The sequence below is a fragment of the Salminus brasiliensis genome, chromosome 9 (assembly GCF_030463535.1).
Source record: "Salminus brasiliensis chromosome 9, fSalBra1.hap2, whole genome shotgun sequence".
Lineage (NCBI taxonomy): Eukaryota > Metazoa > Chordata > Actinopteri > Characiformes > Bryconidae > Salminus > Salminus brasiliensis.
In genome coordinates this window covers 24,065,958-24,085,059 of record NC_132886.1, presented here as the reverse complement: position 1 = coordinate 24,085,059, position 19,102 = coordinate 24,065,958, and the positions used below count along the sequence as shown (strand labels likewise).

Genomic DNA, 19,102 nt, shown 5'->3' with positions numbered 1-19,102 from the left:
GCTGCGGTGGAAACAGTAAGGTGGAGTCAGCTAAAAATGGGCCATTTTTTTTTTGCAAATCATTTACAAGACTAACAATAAAGCTATGATTGAGACCTAATAAAACTTTAATAAATTGCTTTGGGTCTCTAAAACAGTTATTTGTAAAAAAAAAAAAAAAAAAAAAAAAAAAAAAGAAATATATGTATACGATACGATTATTATTATTTTATATATATATATATATATATATATATATATAAATAATAATCGTATTCCCTTTTTGGCTGCGACAGAGTTCAGTTAAAATGGGCAAATATAATGCAAGAACAACTCAGTATAGTTTTAGCATAAATGATTTAATTCTGAACAGTAAATTAACCCTATAATCTATAGGTGTATCGACACCATATATGCATTTCATGCAAGACAAATTTGAACATAAATAAATGAAAAAGGAACTGGCTAATTATGCTTTGTGAGTCTGAGTTTCTGCACGTTAGCACCTATAGCTGAAGAAGTGTCTGAAACTGTGCCCTATTCACTATCTAGTGCACTACTTTGGGGTTCGAATGTTTTGTAGTGGTGCCCAAAAACATAGCGCCAACTTTTTTTTTTTTTGCACTGAAACAATCCCACAATGCACTGTAACAAATGACCCATATTCAGTGTGGAATACCCATAATCCATTGCACTGCTTGGTTTAAAGATTCACACACAGTTGTTAATGGCACAGAGCTCGTGATAGTTACAGATAGTTACAGATAACAAGGCGTCCGAAATCTTCCTCGTTGTCACTACCTGGGGCAGTGGTGGCTCAGCCGTTAGAGCACTGGGCTATTGATGACAGGGTTGTGGGTTCGATACCCAGGATTGGCAAGCTGAGATGTAAATTGAGGCCTTCATTCTCCCTGAAAAACCTCAGGATAAAAGCTAATGTTGGAAAAACCTGAGGTGAAGATAAAAGCAGATGCTAAAAAAAAAAACTGAGGTAAAGATAAAAGCAGATGTTAAAAAACCTCAGGTAAAGATTGAAGGTAATGTTGAAAAACCTGAGGTAAAGATAAAAGCTTGAAGGTAATGTTGAAAAACCTGAGGTAAAGATAAAAGCTTGAAGGTAATGTTGAAAAACCTGAGGTAAAGATAAAAGCTTGAAGGTAATGTTGAAAAACCTGAGGTGAAGATAAAAGCAGATGTTAAAAAAAACTGGGATAAAGATAAAATCAGATGTTGAAAAACCTCAGGTAAAGATTGAAGGTAATGTTGAAAAACCTGAGGTAAAGATAAAAGCAGATGTTAAAAAAACTGGGATAAAAATAAAATCAGATGTTGAAAAACCTGAGGTAAAGATAAAAGTAGATGTTAAAAAGACCTGAGGTAAAGATAAAAGCTTATGTTAGAAAACCTGAGGTAAAGATACAAGCAGATGTTAAAAAAACTGAGGTAAAGATAAAAGCAGATGCTAGAAAAACTGAGGTAAAGATAAAAGCTAATGTTGAAAAACCTCAGGTAAAGATAAAAGCTAATGTTGAAACCTGAGGTAAAGATAAAACGGTAATGTTGAAACCTGAGGTAAAGATAAAACGGTAATGTTGAAACCTGCGGTAAAGATAAAAGCAGATGTTAAAAAACCTGGGATATAGATAAAATATATTTTACCCAGTTTCACCACAATGCTAATCATTTTGAAAGGTCATCTTTTGAATTGGCCTTTGCACTTAAATGCACAAAAACGTTTTCCATTATTAGTCCATGTGTCTTTCACTTCTTGTTTTTTTTTTGTTTGTTTCCTAACTCTCATAGTCATAAGACAAAAACTTCCACTTTTTTCACACGAAGAAATGATTTCATAGATTAAAAATAGATAGAGCAATTTGTGTTGAATTTTTCCTGTAAAAACATTCCTCCCTCAAGCTCATCTGTTATTTTCTTTTAAATACTTACAACAGTGCTTTAAAGATGACTCTTTAATTATTAAAGCAATTTAGCTGCAGCCCTATTTCTTTGCTAACTGACAGGTCTTGGTTGAGCTATACAGTCTAGAGGAAGATATTTCTCCAGGAGCAGGAGGATTGGTAGCCACTGGTGTAAGCTCATGACACCACACTGCCAATCTGGTATCATTAGCTACCAAGTCAGCATTTCTCAAAGTGAAGCCCAAGGTCCCACAGGCTTCTGCCACAGTAACACTGTTTGTTATGTATCATTTACATCAAGAAGTCGTCTCTAGATTACAGTTTAAACTGGGCCACTGCTGTTTTTGCAAAGTTAAGGAATGGTGTGCAGATGTCTCACTGTTTGATGGCTTGAGGGAAGAGAAAACTGTGCCCAAAGCAGACACAGCTCTTACATTTTATTTGTGCATTCCTTTAAAAGAAGTGAAAAATTGAAACCTCCTGTTAGGATGGAAGAGTAAGCCTTGGTGTGCCACTGAGTATTTCTCTTATCTATGGTTTCCGTTTTTATCTTTTCATTCATTCCGTTTTAAGGGTATCACATCATGTTTTGTTTAAACCTATGGGAAAAAGACATTTTCAGTCATGTAGATGATGCGTCACTATTTAGGTTCGTCTGCTAACTCAGGAAATTCACATATACGACTTCCTCCTTCAGTTTTTTGAAGACTCATCACAAGAGGAGTGCTTGAATATAAGGCCACAGATTATGCTGAATGTTCAGTTTCCTTCTAAAAGGAAAAACAAGACATGCAGGCTCTTCAAAACTGGACCAAGCTAAACACACTGTTAATCCCCTTAAACACTTCTTGACAATGAAAAGTGACTTTTGTGATACCAACTAAATACCACAACACACAGACTGATAATCAGAACCGAACGGGGAGTAAACGGTCATGTATATTATACGTAGGTAAACAAGTAGAACGTGCTATTAGTCATCTTGTATGACTTGTGAGTTTTGCAAATGTGTTTATTTACAGTGATACATCTACAACTCCTCAAATGAAAAATGAGAGAAGCCGATGTTTCCTCTTCAGCTGTAGTGAAAAATACATTTGCCAGTATTTGACGCATCCTCTTATTGGCAATCGTATTCATTTTGCTGCAGATATTTGAATATATTTGTGTCAGACAGCTTGTCTAGTTTATTTATTCAGCTTCTCATCCGCTTCTTACGAGCTGACCTGGAATTGGCACAAGGCAGGAACACCCCCTGAACAGACAGCTGTTTTTAATTTGCCCTGCTGTCTGTCACAATTTACCATGTCTGTGAGGCCAGCATTTGAGCTATGCTTTTGGCTGAATTGTTTACAAACTGTCAGTGCTGGAAACAATGTTTACATTTTCAATTTAAGCCAAAATGTGAAGGCTATCTTGCTCACGATAATTATGATAATTTATCAACTTATCGTACAAGATATGAATATAACCTTAGTCATTTTTGCTGACCTCAATATTGCTCATTTTATTTACTTAGCAGGGAGAGCCTATTAACGTGAATGAGTTGATATGCTGGCTTGGTTGTGTTGTTAATTGTGTTTTTTGATTCAAATTCCAATATTCTTAATCAATAAAAGTTCACTGCTCTTTAGAAGAGTGTCATTATTATGTTATTATATTATCATTGTATTTGTGACATAAAATAATTTTACAATAATTTTGTTTATTGCAATTATTTCTGGGACAACATATAATTCAAAAACTACTTATCGTGACAGGTGTGATTTCAAATACCTTAAAAAAAAAAATTCAAATATCCAAAATGTGCTTGGTTGTCCTCCTCTTTTCCATACTTATTCTTTAGGTTAATATAAACAATGAACCTTCAGTCTTCATCAGTCAAAACTAAAAGAATCTTGTTGACTTCATATGTAATCTGGTGAGGTGTAGATTATCTGACAGAAAATAATATGTGGTGCTTTTGACCTGTAACGACTGGCTTTAAAATTTTACAGGAGAAACAGAAACTAAGACAGCAGGTCCAAAAACTTTTTTATATATATATATTTTTTAAAAGCAGACTTCTGAATAGTGCAATTCTAAAAGTGCAGAACATCAGTGAACAAGACTAAAAGTTAATTTAACAACATGAACCACAAAAGGTTGATGCAAAGGCAAAATGAAAAAAACAACAACCCAGGACTAATATCTCTAATATTCTAATCTAAGTCTAATAATCAGAAGCACCCACACATTCACACAACAGTACATGAACTACATTAACTAGTGATCTATTTTTCTCATCATGAATAAATCAAAATAATACTGTTACTGTGAAAGTTTCCCAGAATTGACACGTTCCTGCTTTTGACATGAGTCACCACTATTCTGTCACTTAACACATCAAGTCTGTTGCTAAGTAATGCAATTTACGGTAATGGATATCTTGTGAATAAGAAATAAAATGAAAAGGTTCTGGTTTCTATTTATTAGTCATGTGGGGCTTTAAACATATCTATACTCATATTCTAATAGACAAACATATACAATTTTACAACAGTAACAATAAATACTTTAAACAGTATGTGCACTAAAGAGCTACTATTCAAACAACAGTGGTGTAGAGACCAGGTTTATATTATTAAGGCAGGTTTTTACTGTGTTTAAAGTCATAGTTTAGGAGATTGGCTTCTCTTTGGTTTGCCATCTTCTTGTTTGAAAGCCCAGTCAATGAGCAGAATCACGCAATTCCAACCAAACAAGGAGTAAACTTCACTTCTTTACCTGTACCCACGTCACTAAAGTGTATAGTTAGCGCATGTTTCCTTTGGTAGTTCCGTTCGTAGCAAGGATACATTGATAAGGCAAACATCACTGCAAGGTCACGGCTCTATACTGTATCATGAGTAAAATGTAGCAATACATACTGCAAAATGCAAAAAAGCATCTTTAAAACCTTAAAACGTACAAACTTGAAATTGTCTGAACATTTAGAACCTCTTTTTCAGCCGATTTCACAAAAATCCTTGCAAATTCATGAAGGTACTACAGTATATGACCTATTACAACAGCTGTTTTTATTCATTTATGCAGAACAGGACTGAAAATTTCCCCATTTCCAATCCACTTCTCAAAAAATATATGGGCGTTCTCTATTTCCCTGTAACATCTTCCTCTGAAAGGCAACATCCAGCCTTCTCCCCCTGATCTTTTGCCTGCAAAGCAGTGTTTGCAAATTTGGCACAGTGCACAGAGGTGGCTATTATAAAATTATCTTTGACCATCTAACACTTGTCTGTACTTCCTGGTCATAAAGAAGTCCATATTCCCTCACTGTAAAATGCACTTTTCCTTCCGGCTGCCATACTTCCTGCGTCTCTGCTCCAGACCTCTCTCCAATCGCTCGTCTTCTTCCAATGCCCTGCACGTCGGAGGAGACAGAGATGAAAAGGCGATAAAGGTGATGGCATTGATCAAAACAAGTCAAACACCAGAACCTGAGGGTGCTGTTAATAACAGAGCCTCAGGCTACATACTGTATACACAGCATACCGTGATGTTTACTACAAATAATAAATAAAAAGTCTGCAGTCACTACTCTCAGTAATACAAATGTAGAAAACATTCAAGTCAATTCAGTTCAATTCAAATGTATTTATCTAGCACTTTTCACTACGAATGTTGTCACAAAGCAGCTTTACAGAGATCCAAGCTAAAAGTGACAGTGGCAAGGAAAAACTCCATCAGATCAAGAAGAAGAAACCTTGAGAGAAACCCATCCTCCTCAGGTCAACACCAGGTAGCACAACAAATACCAGAACAAGAATAACCGGACAGAAGGAGTGAGATAATGAAGAGCTATGGCGAATGTGCCTGCAAGCCAAGAGTCATGAGAAAGGGAACTCATGCAGAACTATCTAACATTTTAGATTTATACCGTTATTATATTATATTACACGGTTCTGCATCTAAAGAATTCTATGATTAAGGTGGAAACAAATTCATTCAGTGTGGTTCGATATGAAATGCTCAATTCTTGAGCGTTCAATGCCTCTAAAAGGCACAGTACCAGTAAAGGTTTGGACACACCGGTTAAATGTGTGCTGATCATCATCCAAATATTTGATCCAAATGCTTGTGTGATCATATTATTGTTTTCGAACCAGTATGTCATGTCTGGAGGGTTTCAAGTAGGTCTAAGTTGTCGGACCATGTCGATGTGTAAGTGAGAGAGTAGACATACATCTCAAGCCATGCAACTACAGCATGGTATACAGTAACATTTACTCATTTAGCAAGACCAGTATAACCTAATAATAACCTTCATAGGCTATATGCCACAATCATCTTTTTTCAATTTAACTTACAATCTCCAGCCAAGACATCCTAACCACGGTGGATACCTGTGTCTGCAACACTGTTCTGCAATAGCGGCTATTGCCGCAGGATATGAGGGTATAAATGACTTCTCAGAATTCTAATCACGCAGACATTTCAAGGAATGAGATTCTTGTTTGGTTAATTCTATTGAATTCATTATATAGAGGAATTCTAAAATAAGTGAAAAAACTATACAACACAAAAATAAAATGATAAACTTAACATCTGTCTCATATTAGAAACGTGTCGATCCAATCTAGATGCAGAAACGTGCAGACAAATTACTATTAATAAATGGGACATAAGAAATACACAGAAATACCTTCTTTATCTAGAATATAATATTTCAATCTGCTCTGTGTCAATCATTGAATAAAATATCAGACATAGTTATGTAATCAGTGACTTTATACAGACGTCATACAAAACATCATACAGAATATACACCTATGGCTCTTATGCAATCACTGCACAGTGAGTCATGTCAGTGTATTATTACTAATGAGTACTGCACAGTGAAGACACAGGATATTGTACAATCACTGACCCTCTCTCTTTGGCATCAATGTCATGGACCAGCTCATCTCTCTGGTTTACAAGAGCCACCAATTCCTGCAGCAGCAACTGTTCTCTGGTTTTATGAGCCTGTGTCTTCTGCCACTCTACAGAGAAAATATGAAGAAGGGAACATCAGAAGGGAAGAGCAATAGGCAGAAACTCAAAGTTTGAAAAAGTTTAATACATCTTCAAATGTGCCTGTTTTCTCGGATGTAACCAGCTCTGTATAGATAATAGAAACTCAGGGATTTATGCAAACAGATCTAATTTCTTTCCACTAACACACATACATAATAACTCAATCTTATCGGTTTTAAAAAGCTAAGAAACATAATCTTTTGGCCTGTGTTTCGTCCACTGCGCTGATTGCTTAAAAAGTGGTGTTGTTCTCTTTGATCTAAAAGGATTTATTGTAAGACGATTACACAATTACACTTACTCTCGTGCTACTCTCTTACACTCTGTTGCACAATGCATACACAGCATTAGGAAAACAGACATGTCCACATTGTTAATGGTTTCATTTGTATTGTATTTGTGTGTTACATTTTGATTTGAGTCAAACTGGCACAATATACATATACATACACATATATATACATATATCCATCCATTCACCCTTCCTTCCAACATTTGATAAATCCAGTCATCCATCCACCCATCCATCTATCCTTTCATTCATCCTTCCACCCTTTTCTCCATCACTTGATTCATCCATTTATCCATCCATCTATCCAGAGACTTTGAAGAGGATACCTGATTTCTGAAGGTAGCTTGTTACTTGTTCTGCCTGTCAGAAAAGTTATGGTTATGGTAATGTGCCTGTCCACACTGGCCTGAGTACCATTTAGACCACCGTTTAGAATTGACAAGACACACATTAAATAAAAATCTACTCATCCTGGCACCAGCCGTACCAATCCTACATTAATGCTGAAAGCCAACATTGAGCAGTTAATATTACTCCCTGTTAATATTAATGTTATTAAACACTCTACATCATATAGCATATCAACACAATATATAAAATAAAAATAATAACACAATATGTGGTCTAGCGTTTAGGTGGCCAGGGCTCGACTTTCAGTATGGAAAGTTTCTAGGGGCAGCTCTTAGTTAGTGTGTGTGTGTGTGTGTGTGTGTGTGTGTGTGTGTGTGTGTGTGTGTGTGTGTGTTCATTGCCATAAATGATTTACATGCAGAGCCTGGATTCTGTTGCACTGCTGAGCAATGGCAGTGACATGGAAGTCTCTTTTTTTTAATTGTGTGCTACTGTTTGGTTAATTTTCCACTATGTATGGCAAGCTTTGCATCTCAAGTTAATCTTTTCACTGCAGTATAATAACTAACACATCTAATGGTGGTGCCCTATATATTACACAGTATTTAGTGTGGTAGTGTGTGTTTTGGGATGCAGCTCTACTGGGTAACAGGGTTTTTCTGTTACCTTGCTCACTTATGCTCTCTCAGCAGTGGAAGTTTAGCCAGTAAAGGTGCATACTCTTTGACAGGGACTACATTTACATTTAACATTTTTGTATGCATGTTGTGTTGTTTTGTATTGAGCTGTGTTGTGTTGTGTTGTTTTACCCTCTACAGCCATGAGGTCTCCAAGCTCTTTCTTTAATAATTCAAACTTCCGCTCCAAATCCTGTTCTTCTTGCCTGTCAAAGAATTGGAAAGTCAGTTAAAAACTATACATTGTAATCATAAATACTGTATTATAAACTATTTGGTTGGTGTAGCGTAGTAGGTAATAACACTGCCTTCCCTGCAGTAGACTTGGGTTTGATTCCCACCTAGCTACACCAATAAGAGTCACTGAAAAACTTCTAACATGACATTTAATATCATTTAACTTGGATGGTTCATTACAGATGCCTCACAGATGCTCACCTGACATTGAACTAACATTTAGCTGAATATGTATCCAATGCAATTGAACTCTAGGCTGAATGTAAATGTGTGTCTGCTGAATGTAACCCTACACCTAACCCCAACCCTAACCTTAAATTAACCCTAAATCCTGACCGTAACTCTAACCCTAAACCTAACCCTAAAAGGATAAGGTTAAGGTTAAGGGTTAGGGATGTGTGTAGCATTACATTTAACAGCCAGTCATTTACATTCACTCAGTTCAGTTGCATTTAAGAGACATTCAGCTGAACGTCCCAAAATAAAGTGATATCCTACATTCTCCAACCAGAGTAACATGATTTAAATATGAGTCACTCTGGAGAAGGTTGTCAGCTAAATATCGTAAATGTAAATGTAAATGTAAGCGGCAAAAGTATTTCTCAAATGGTTTTTTAAAAACTGAAGCATGTAAAATATCAGTCATATGGATATTTAACAATTTACTGTTTTTGTTCAGATTTTTGCCTTCAGATTTTATCAGTACAATATAATAATAATATTATAATTTCACATATCTTGCTTTCAGCTTTCTACATCACTTTAGACATATCCACAGCTCTGTTTCTGACTTTTAACTAAATTGATCTAAAATTATGTTACCAGTAAAAATATTACCTGCAAACAAAATTATTATTAAAAAACACTGACAATCAGACTGTCATTAGAGAAGATCGAACAGAGAATATACTGTGTGTAGAGGATGAATTGAAATGCATTGTGAAAGTTCTTACAGTAACTGCAGATGATCCTGTCTTCTGATTAGGGCATTCTTCTTGTTAACCAGGGTAAACCACTCCTGAATCAGTTTCTCTTCCTCCTCGCGGTCACTGCCTACAGGAAAGAGTGTGAACTGTATAACAATCAATAATATTCACACTTTACTGACCGCTGTTGTGAGCCGAAATCTCATGTCTAAATTTTAGGGTGCCTTTTTATTGTCAGCTTGTATAAATAAAGAGTTTTCCTGCCATGCATACCAATTCACAGTTAATATAAGCAAGGCTGAGAAACTGAGCATTACGTATAAACATAAGCTTACAATTAACACTTAAAAATATCACCAATTCTGTATGGTCAGTACAAAAAAGTACTCAACCATGAGTAACAACATATAATAATTATCGTAGGTTTTTCTTTACTGCATGGCAGCCGGAATGTCTGACTTAAGGTCACTGCTTGAGGTGTGCAAAAGCAAAAGAACCCCCGTATTAACTGTTTCAGTGTTCACTTTAATAGCTAGTCATTCATGCTATGTTCTCTATGTATCACATATAGATGAATACTTGATTTATTAGGTGTTAGGTGTTATTAGTGTGGTGTTCCTGTTGCTGCTATTAGCTCTCAGGTAGGAGAAGCAGCTAGCTGAATTCAAATCTATAGTATGCAGAAATCTCAAGTTTTTGGAATAACCTCAACTGTATAATTGACTTACCAGACTCCATAAGTCCCCGTAGTTTTCTCTCCACAGTACCAGCCCTGTGATCTATCTGCCTCTGTTCCGCCTCCAAAGCCTGCATCTCACTCAGCACATACTGACTGACATCCTTCACGCACACACACAGACACAACATACACAGTCACATCAAATGGAAAGAATCTTTGTTGATAAATATTTGGTCAACATGAAACTACTGCAAATCTTGTAGGATGTCGGTGCTTATCACAGTTAGCTGTTATAATATCCTTTAAGTTTTATTTCCTCCCTAATCCTCTTTTGCACTTTTTTTCTTTTATTGTTCTATAATGGGCTGCCTGCAATTTTAACAGTGCACTATAAGGACAGAATTGCCTTGTCTATGTAGTATGGATGACACACATGACATCTTATTTCATATGAATTCATTTTGTGCATTTACCAGTTATGAGAAATCAGAAATATCAGAAACTGACCTGGCTACCTCCTGCCGTTCCTTCTTCAACACTCTCAACGTTTTCTGCTAGAAAAGCAAATGCATACCAAAACATTACAAGAAGACCTAACCAAAAAAGAACAGCATTATGTATACACTATAATACATGGACAAAAGTATTGAGACACACCTCTTAATCACTGAATTCAGGTATTTCATTTAGTCCTACTGCCTCAGGTATATAAAATCAAGCACCTAGCTATGCAGTCTCAACCCTAGCCCACCTTTTATTCCCAATTGTTTGTTATCGCTCCTGTCCCAGCAGTTTCATACCCAGTCTGTTGTTATTGTTTTAATAAAAGCATCTAGCTCTTACATTCAGCCTAAAACATCCATCTTTGTGACAGGTCACATCAGTTAGGAAGGAAAGGAAAGCTGTGTGGTGTTGCATTAGCCTGTTTATATGTAATATCCACACATAGGGAACATGTAAGACATGTAAGATCAACATGTAGGAAACAACACTTTTGCGGGTGATTGTGGACTGTTGATGATTTTCCAGTCTGAACAATGATGAACAATGTGAAAATGTTGTAATGTGAAATGCTGTCTGGGTCTGATATTTTATCTGTAAATGTTCACTCTCAACGTGTGTTATTTCACAAAGCACTCATGAGAGTGTCATGAGAGTATATAACTGATAAATGATGACATCAACATAAAGTTCCCTTTATTCTTTTAAAACAATATACGTCACATAAAATAACGAATAAATTCATCTATTAAAACTATTAAACTATATCGCTACCCACAGACTGCCCACAGGATCTGAAACTGCTGAGTGTAATACATTGTGGTGTAAAGGCCTAGACACCCAGTGCCCTACCTAGTTTTGTTTCCCCTGCTTTCACACACACTTACTTCAGCTCAGTTAACAAGTGCTTGTTAATGAGTTGTTGAGTTGGGTCAGGTTTGCTGGCAGAAGGAGGAGGCTAAATTGTGATGGACTACAGACCTCCAAGGTGAGGGTTGAAGACCACTTTGTGAAGAGATGTAATCTGAATTTGCACTTACGTGATGCTGATCGTCCTTTGGATGTTCCGCTGTCTACGTGAGCTGACGGACTCTGTGTGCAAACAAAAAATAGGTTTAATGGTAGGGAGGGTCTGTGGGATTCTCCATCATTATATTCTCAGCAATTTCCTTCAGGATCAATAAAGTATTATCTTATTTTATCTTATATGAACAGGGCTGTTGTAATTATTGGTTGTATAACACTCCTAATATCTTCAATCCTAATATTTTCAATGTTAAGGAAATGTATAGGGTTTTCTTCTGATGCCACTGGAGCCACCTCTGCTTCTGCGATGAGGAGTAGGAAGATGCATGTCATACATGAGTGTCTAATCACACAATGGGATCAATTTATATGACATTTTAAACTTCACTACCTCTGCTGCTGTTTGTTTCTCTGACAGTTCAGCCTCATCAAAAGACTCTCCTCTCAGCTGGGATCGGCGCTTCTTCACCAAATCTGCATCCCTGACATGAGAAAACCCCTTAGTGGAAGAAGAGTGACTCCTTGGTGGGGCTACTGGCGCTTGGGCTCCTCCTGAGCCTGCTGCCTGACTCGGCCCTTGAGTCCGCTTAGTTCGAGGTGGAGGCACCACACTCTTACTGGTATCTAAATCCCCCTTTGTCACTTTGTCAGAGACATTTCCATTGGTCTCTTGAGAAACATAGCTGCTCTGGAGTCTCTCAGCACAATAGCGAGCAGCGGCATCAGGGTCTGCTTCCTGTATCTTCTCCCCAACAACATAGCTGGACTCACTGCTGTTCTTTTCTATCTGCACCACACTAAGTTCCTGGCCAGTGTAGTGCGTCTGGATCTGGTTGAGGTAAGTCATAACAATGAGCCGGTCTGGTACGGCCAGCAGGACCATATCAGAGGGCTCCATCAGTCTGGAGATCCCCAGCGAAGCAAATCCGTCAAAGGCCTGTGAGGAATAAATAAAGCAAGAGTTACAATAAAAGGTGCCAGTAGTCCTCATAAAAATTAAATAAAAAATGAATGAATAAAAATGAATAAAATGAATAAAAAATGAATATCAACACCAAGGCCTAGAAGTAGACCTAGAAGTAGGTTGTTTGCAGCAGATTAAAGTTTAAAAAAAAAAAAAAATTAAATCAAATTAAAATCAAGTCAATGAAAGGCTTTCAGTAATGGCACACATTTTTAGGGAGAGGTATTAAGAACTTGTGCACATTAGTGCATTGTTTTAATTACTTTTAGCCCCCCTGGTTAATCTCTGGTAGCCACTCATTACACTTGAAACAGCTCTGTTGGCTGAAAAGTTAAACAGACCAAACACCATTAGACTCACCTTTTTGACTTGAAGCACCACCCTTATTGGTTCAGGCTCGTACCATTAACACATTAAGGAGTAAACATTTCTAAAACCTTTTAGGAATTATTTAAAGGTGCCCGAAAGTGGAAAACTGTATTTGCCTTGGCATAGTTGAATAATAAGAATTCAGTATATGTAAGTGACTTTCTGTGAACCTCAAACTCTCTGCTCTGTCCACTTTCAAAAGCAAACCCAGCATAATTAAAACAAAGCTGTTGAATAGCAGTCTTGTTATACTACAGTCAACTAATACTAGTTATACTAAGGTAACCTAACCATAACCCTAGCAAGGGGGTATCCATGCTAGGCAAAAAGCAAACTGTGGTTGGTGGGTTTTACCATTTGTTCAGCTACAGGACATTACATCAGCACTAACCGATAAGAATCAGGATTAATTACAAACAATAACTACAATCTTCTTGTTACAGCACTAAAAACTAATGCCACTAATTCGATGCTAGAGATGCTATGCAGTGGTATGCAACATGAGCGATGCTGTGCTGTGCTGTGCTATGTGGCTTCTGTGTGAGCCATTGTGATGCCTCGCCAATCAAAGCAGAGCTCATCAAATTATTCATGAGTCCACAATAAAGGCCAAAACATAGGGTTGTAAATGGACTTCTAGTCATCTAGTCTTTTTCACCTTGACCAAATTCACATAGCTTCTAGGGAGACATCAGAAAACAATTTGAAATACGGAATAAATACATTTTATGGCTCCTTTAAGCATGTATGTATATGTCTATACTGTGTCTCTTAGCAGTAAAAACTCTCATTGCTGTCTTAATTTGCCACTGCATCATCCACTGGAAGCTAGCGCTGTGAAAGTACAATTTTATTCTTTATTTACAATATGGTACCAACTTGTCTTCTGTTGGCATGGTTCTGAGTGATCTGTTTTATGTGTAATTTCTTGGCTGGGGTAGCCTAGGTGTGCTTTAATTAGTGTAAAGTGACCAAGGACAAAAGTACACTCTCTAAAAACACTCTCTTCCATCACCACCACCACACACTTACACTAGAGACTGCATTAACCTACACTTAACCTAACCCTTGAAAAGAGAACACAGTCCTGTTTTATATGGTTGACTTTGGGCTAACATAAGGCTTCATATTCAACAATGCAGGCCAAGCAGTCAGGTGACCTATGGACCAAAGGACCTATACTAACAGACCTGAAATGGCAGTGACATCTACTATAAAGGTAAAGTGAACAAAGACATAAAGATGTATCACCTTTTTGTTGTTCCTCTTGATGTCATAAGGATCCAACATTTCATAATTCCTAAATAAAAGGAAAGATGATTATATATAATATTTATAATGTTTAAGCAATCACATGATCATGCTTCAATATGTGTCATTCAATATGATTGCTCAATTACTCAAGTACCTACACTAAATCAGGTTGGAAATGATGTAAGATGGCACAGAAAGCAAGTCCGTTTCGCCATGAGGTGCTGAAGTTAGTGATCTTCACGCCCTTATAACCGTGTGTGACCTTTTGGCACCACTCTAGCAGAGACTGGCTCGAATCCACAAGGTTGACTGTCTGTTAAAAAAAAGAAGACAAAAGGTCAGTGGGTCAGGACTGATCTTTAAAATGGCTAAAGAAAGTCAGTGCCAACTACTAATCATGTACCTCTGTCTCACTGGCTGAGGCAGTATTATTATCTGCCTCTGTTTTCCTCTTGCTGCGAAGGGGCACAAGTGGTTCAGGAACATTCTGACTGGAAGCCCCCTGCTGGTGGGACTCATTAGTGGAAGATGCAGTGCTGTCTGGGAATGAGCCACTAAGACGTTTCTTCACACGAGGCACTGGAACAGGTCGACCTGAGGAATCTTCATCAGCTTCTTGTCTAGGAAAGAGAAACACGGAGGAACAAATATTAAAATCTGTGCAAGACTTCACATTGCTGTTACACTGAGAAGAGAACTGACATTGTTCATTTGCATAAAGGGGAGGGGTTACATTAGAAATTCGCTGAAATGTTGGAATGCACTTAAATACAAAATCAGGTCTCCAACTCCAAAAGCAATGATACATAGTTTTTCAAATTAAATATATTTTTCAAACATGTAGTGAATACATAGGTAAATCAATGTGTAATCATGTCCCTCACCCACCGCACTGACTTCAAAACTCTGCACCGAATAACTCACCTTATTAAATCTAAGGCAACGGCTGCCTCATCTAAAGAAAGAGAGCCCAGAGGAACCTTATCCTCTCCTTTCTCCTTCTTGTTAATACTTATATCCTCCTCTTTGTCTTTCACATCGCCAGTAGGTAAAGTGATTATGCTAGCCTCACTTGAAATTGCAGTTTTGACAGCATCTTCTAACTGCTCACTGCTGTCTTCATGAGCAGCGGAGAGAAGCTCTGGACGGACCGTAACCACTTTCTCATTTTCTTCGTCTTTCAGGTTGTCCAGTGATTCTTCATGTCTTTGCTCACGCCCATGACTACTATCTTCTGAGGACATTTCTAAATGATGTACTAAAGACTCATTTCCAGACGGGACAGGAGCTTTGACTACAGTTGGGTCCACCAAGGAGGATACCTGGTTGTCGTCAGTATGGTCCTCACCTGAGAAAGTTGCACTGAGACGCTTCTTTGAACGAGGAATAGGAACAGGTGGGCCTACCTGTTTGTCCCCTTCCTTAAGGAACAGGGATGTCTCTTTATGCTCTTGCTCAGAAACAGGGATTTCCTCCATAAAGGTGCCACTGAGGCGCTTCTTCACACGTGGTAATGGTACAGGTACATTCAAGTCACTACGGTTCTCCTGAAGGACCTCTTTGTTATTTGTCTCTGTTTGGCACTGAGGGGAGGCTGGTGTAGTTGGAATGTCAGCATTTAAAGAACCACGGGTTTGTTTCCTCACTCGTGGCACTGGGATCAGAAGATCTGTCGGCTTTACTTGGCTTGAATTCTCCTCAGCAGCTTTGAATTCACAGCCCGTTTGCTCTGGCTGTCTTTTGTCTTTCTGCTCCTCACTAGCCTGGGTACCGGTAGTTGTTTTTGCGACAGTCTCAGAGTCACCTATCTCTGTTCTGAAAACCGACGACAGCTGATTCTTCTTCTCTATTTCAGTTTCGGTAACAGTGCTGCTTAAATGGGCTTTTTTCGCCTTCCTACGGTTAGGAGCAACATGTATCGTAGCTGCTAGAAGCTCATCAGTACACTGACTACCTGTTTGTGAGAATACTTCTTGAGAAGGCAACACAATAATGGTGTCTATTGTCTTGTTAGTTTGTGCTATCGATTCTTGATCGGCCACCAACACTAGTTCAGGTTGCTCTTTACTGATAGATCCTTGACTGCCATCAGTGAACATCTGTGTCTCAGCTGTGCCACTTTCCTCAGCAACATCTGGATAATCAGAAGCACTAAGGCGTTTCTTTGCTCGAGGAATTGGGACAGGTAAATCAACGGAACCCTGAACACAGCTTCTAGCCTCAGAACCGTCCTCTTTTGATTCAGGGCTTGTGAGAACAATATCCTTGTGATCATCTTTGTCCATCTGCTTAGCGCTGATCATAGATGCAGGCACAGCTGCCCAAGTGCTCTGAGATACATCTACAGCTACAACAGAGACGTTTTCAATCTGAAAATTTCCATCCGTAGGCTCCTCAGTTGGAAAGTTATTTTTCTTGCTGCGACAAGGTGGGATGATTGTTGGAACGGAGTAAGGAGTGATGGGTTCTAGGTCACCAGTGGCTACAGTTTGAGGAGGCTCTTGAAGGCTGTCTTTCTTCCTAGCACGCAGTGGTGGTACTGGCTGGTTAGACGTTAAAGAAGCCGTCTCATCATTTCCAGCCTCTGCAAGTTTTTGGAGAGATGGTAGAGATAAGGTCTCCCTCAGTGCCTTGCTACTTGCAGGATGGAGGAACTCAGACACCTCTTGACCACTATGATTCTCGGTCCTTAGGAACAAGAATACAAAATCACTTGAAAATGTTGATAACCGAAATCTCTGATGAACATCAGTCCCTTTCTAATGACTTCCAGGACACCAGAAAAACACCAACCCACATTCCACACAACTTGCTTGTTTATCAAACAAGATGCAAATGGGTGTTAAATGTCAGTACACAAATACAGAAATGCAGTTAAGTGAATCATTAAAGACATTTTTATAAATGTTTTATAAAAAGTGTAAATATAATCTGGCTGCAAGCATTATACAAGCATATACAAGCATAATCATGCCCCATACATTAATTCTTGAGACAACAAAGAAACCAGGCAAAGGCTATGTTTTGCAATGCAAAACATGTATGGATGCAAAGAAACAAGCAAACAAACAATAAATAAACAAAAGAGTAAAAAAATGAACACAGAGTTATTCACACTGCCACTCAAGAAACCATGGTCTGTGCAAACACACTCACCCCTTTTCTGTCAAGAACGATGCTGACATGGCTGCACCGAACTCGTCTTTACCACTCTTACTGAGATCAATAAAATCTTTGACGGTTGTTTTGCTGTACTGAGAGGAAACATCCAGCACAGTGTTGTCCTCCTCTTCTTTAGTAATCTCATGTAGGTCGGCCTCTGTAAGTGGGGGCCACTTCTTCATCAGGCTATATTCTCCCTCCTCACTAAACCAGCTTTCAGCATTTTTAGAGGACAAGGAAGATTCAGATCGGCCATCAAACAAGCGGCACGTGTACGGCTCCGCACTTGTGGGGAAGTGAGGCTGAGATGATGAAGCAGGTAACGTTTTCTTCAGGAGTGGCTCCTCCTCAGCAGGTTGACAAGGAGGTTTTCTGGGTTTGACAGCACTGCTGTTTTCAGGCTCCCCTGAACCAGAGGGGTCATCGATTGCTCCTGAACCAGAGGGTTGCAACATGGCAGCGACTGTCTCATAGCTATGAAAAATGAATCATTTTAGTAGAACTACAGAAGCACTAAGTACCAATATTTATTTAAATCAAATATATCTATAATTTTTCACATTAATAAACCAAACATGCAGAAAGATCTCTTTCCATACTAGTACTCCTCAAGGGCCACCATGGTCTCAAATGTTTGTTACAAACAATCAGTAGTGTCAACATGATCTAATCATGGCATGGTTTGTCATGATTTTATTTATTGTTTTATGATTTTATTTAAGTGTGACTCTTTGCTAAGAATAAAAGACTGGAAGAGGCATAAGTTTAAGATTGTTGAACAAGGGTGTAGATCAGATGCATTTTGTCAACTCTAGCATAAACCCTCCCAGAAAACTGGGCAGCTGTTCATAGTACAGCAGGCGTTAGGGCACGCCCCCAAAATCTCCTCTTATCACCTGCATTTAGTGTCATCAGTATACTGGTCACCGACCTTGCCTAGTACACCTGTTTGCTCTCAGCAGCTTCATTATTAGGCTATAAGGCTAATCATTGTTTTTCCGAATCTGTGTTATGATCTCTGGTCTCTGTCGCTTCCCACCCAGCACCGGACTTTATATGGTCGCCGTTTTTTGGGGCTGAATCTGGTTGGGTTGGATTGGGTTGAAGTAACCTGAAAACTATGTATTTTCAACATAGGACATATATTTTCAACCTAGACATATATTAAAAACACATCTTTTTTTCTAGACGTGTTTTCACCTCTTAACCTAATATTATCGTTGTTAAGACGTCTTGCAAAGTTGTCTTTTCAATGTCTTTTCAACAAGTTTTGCTGAGTGGGTTGTCTACTACCAGTTAGGATTTTAGGATAGCCCTATCCAAATCTTCTGAGTCCCATTAAAATCATTTGTCTGTAATTACAACATGACAGTAGGAAACAGACCGGGTACAAAGAACATGCCAAAATAATTGGAATTAGAAAAAGAATGTGCCTGTCATGCTATATATTTTTTTCTTAGCTTCTTGCTTACCCCTTGTGAAAGACACCAACTATGGTCTGAACAAGGCCTGAAGATTCATCTTTCCTTGTACAAGGATCATCTGCCTCCAGCACCTCCCATCCAGAAGCTATATCAGTCTCTGATAGGTCTGTGGTATCATGGGTTTTGCTTGGAGATGATGGCTCCACTACTAAATATTCTTTCAGGGACTGGTCTTCTTGCTGAAGGCTTACACTGAGGGGTGGACAACGTTTTATCCAAACCTGAGC

The 19,102-nt window shown here is 38.3% G+C and overlaps 1 protein-coding gene across 6 annotated transcripts in view; it reads right to left on the bottom strand.

Annotated features, from left to right (window-relative positions):
• Positions 1 to 3,917: 3,917 nt before the first annotated feature.
• Positions 3,918 to 19,102, bottom strand: part of ehbp1l1a (EH domain binding protein 1-like 1a) — a 49,772-nt gene continuing 34,587 nt past the window's right edge. For 3 of the 6 annotated variants that reach the window (XM_072687934.1, XM_072687936.1, XM_072687937.1), the window contains 12 exons: positions 15,154 to 16,917; positions 14,633 to 14,849; positions 14,388 to 14,542; positions 14,227 to 14,275; positions 12,034 to 12,579; positions 11,657 to 11,708; positions 10,623 to 10,669; positions 10,165 to 10,276; positions 9,464 to 9,563; positions 8,406 to 8,479; positions 6,805 to 6,919; positions 3,918 to 5,298 (listed from right to left, as the gene is read on the bottom strand). In XM_072687934.1, coding sequence (XP_072544035.1) covers positions 5,208 to 5,298; positions 6,805 to 6,919; positions 8,406 to 8,479; positions 9,464 to 9,563; positions 10,165 to 10,276; positions 10,623 to 10,669; positions 11,657 to 11,708; positions 12,034 to 12,579; positions 14,227 to 14,275; positions 14,388 to 14,542; positions 14,633 to 14,849; positions 15,154 to 16,917 — 3,322 coding nt within the window. In that variant the 3' untranslated portion in view covers positions 3,918 to 5,207. Of the gene's footprint in view, positions 5,299 to 6,804; positions 6,920 to 8,405; positions 8,480 to 9,463; positions 9,564 to 10,164; positions 10,277 to 10,622; positions 10,670 to 11,656; positions 11,709 to 12,033; positions 12,580 to 14,226; positions 14,276 to 14,387; positions 14,543 to 14,632; positions 14,850 to 15,153; positions 16,918 to 17,385; positions 17,902 to 19,102 lie in introns of those variants that run through there. The other 3 variants (XM_072687938.1, XM_072687935.1, XM_072687939.1) reach the window with 3 other exon arrangements.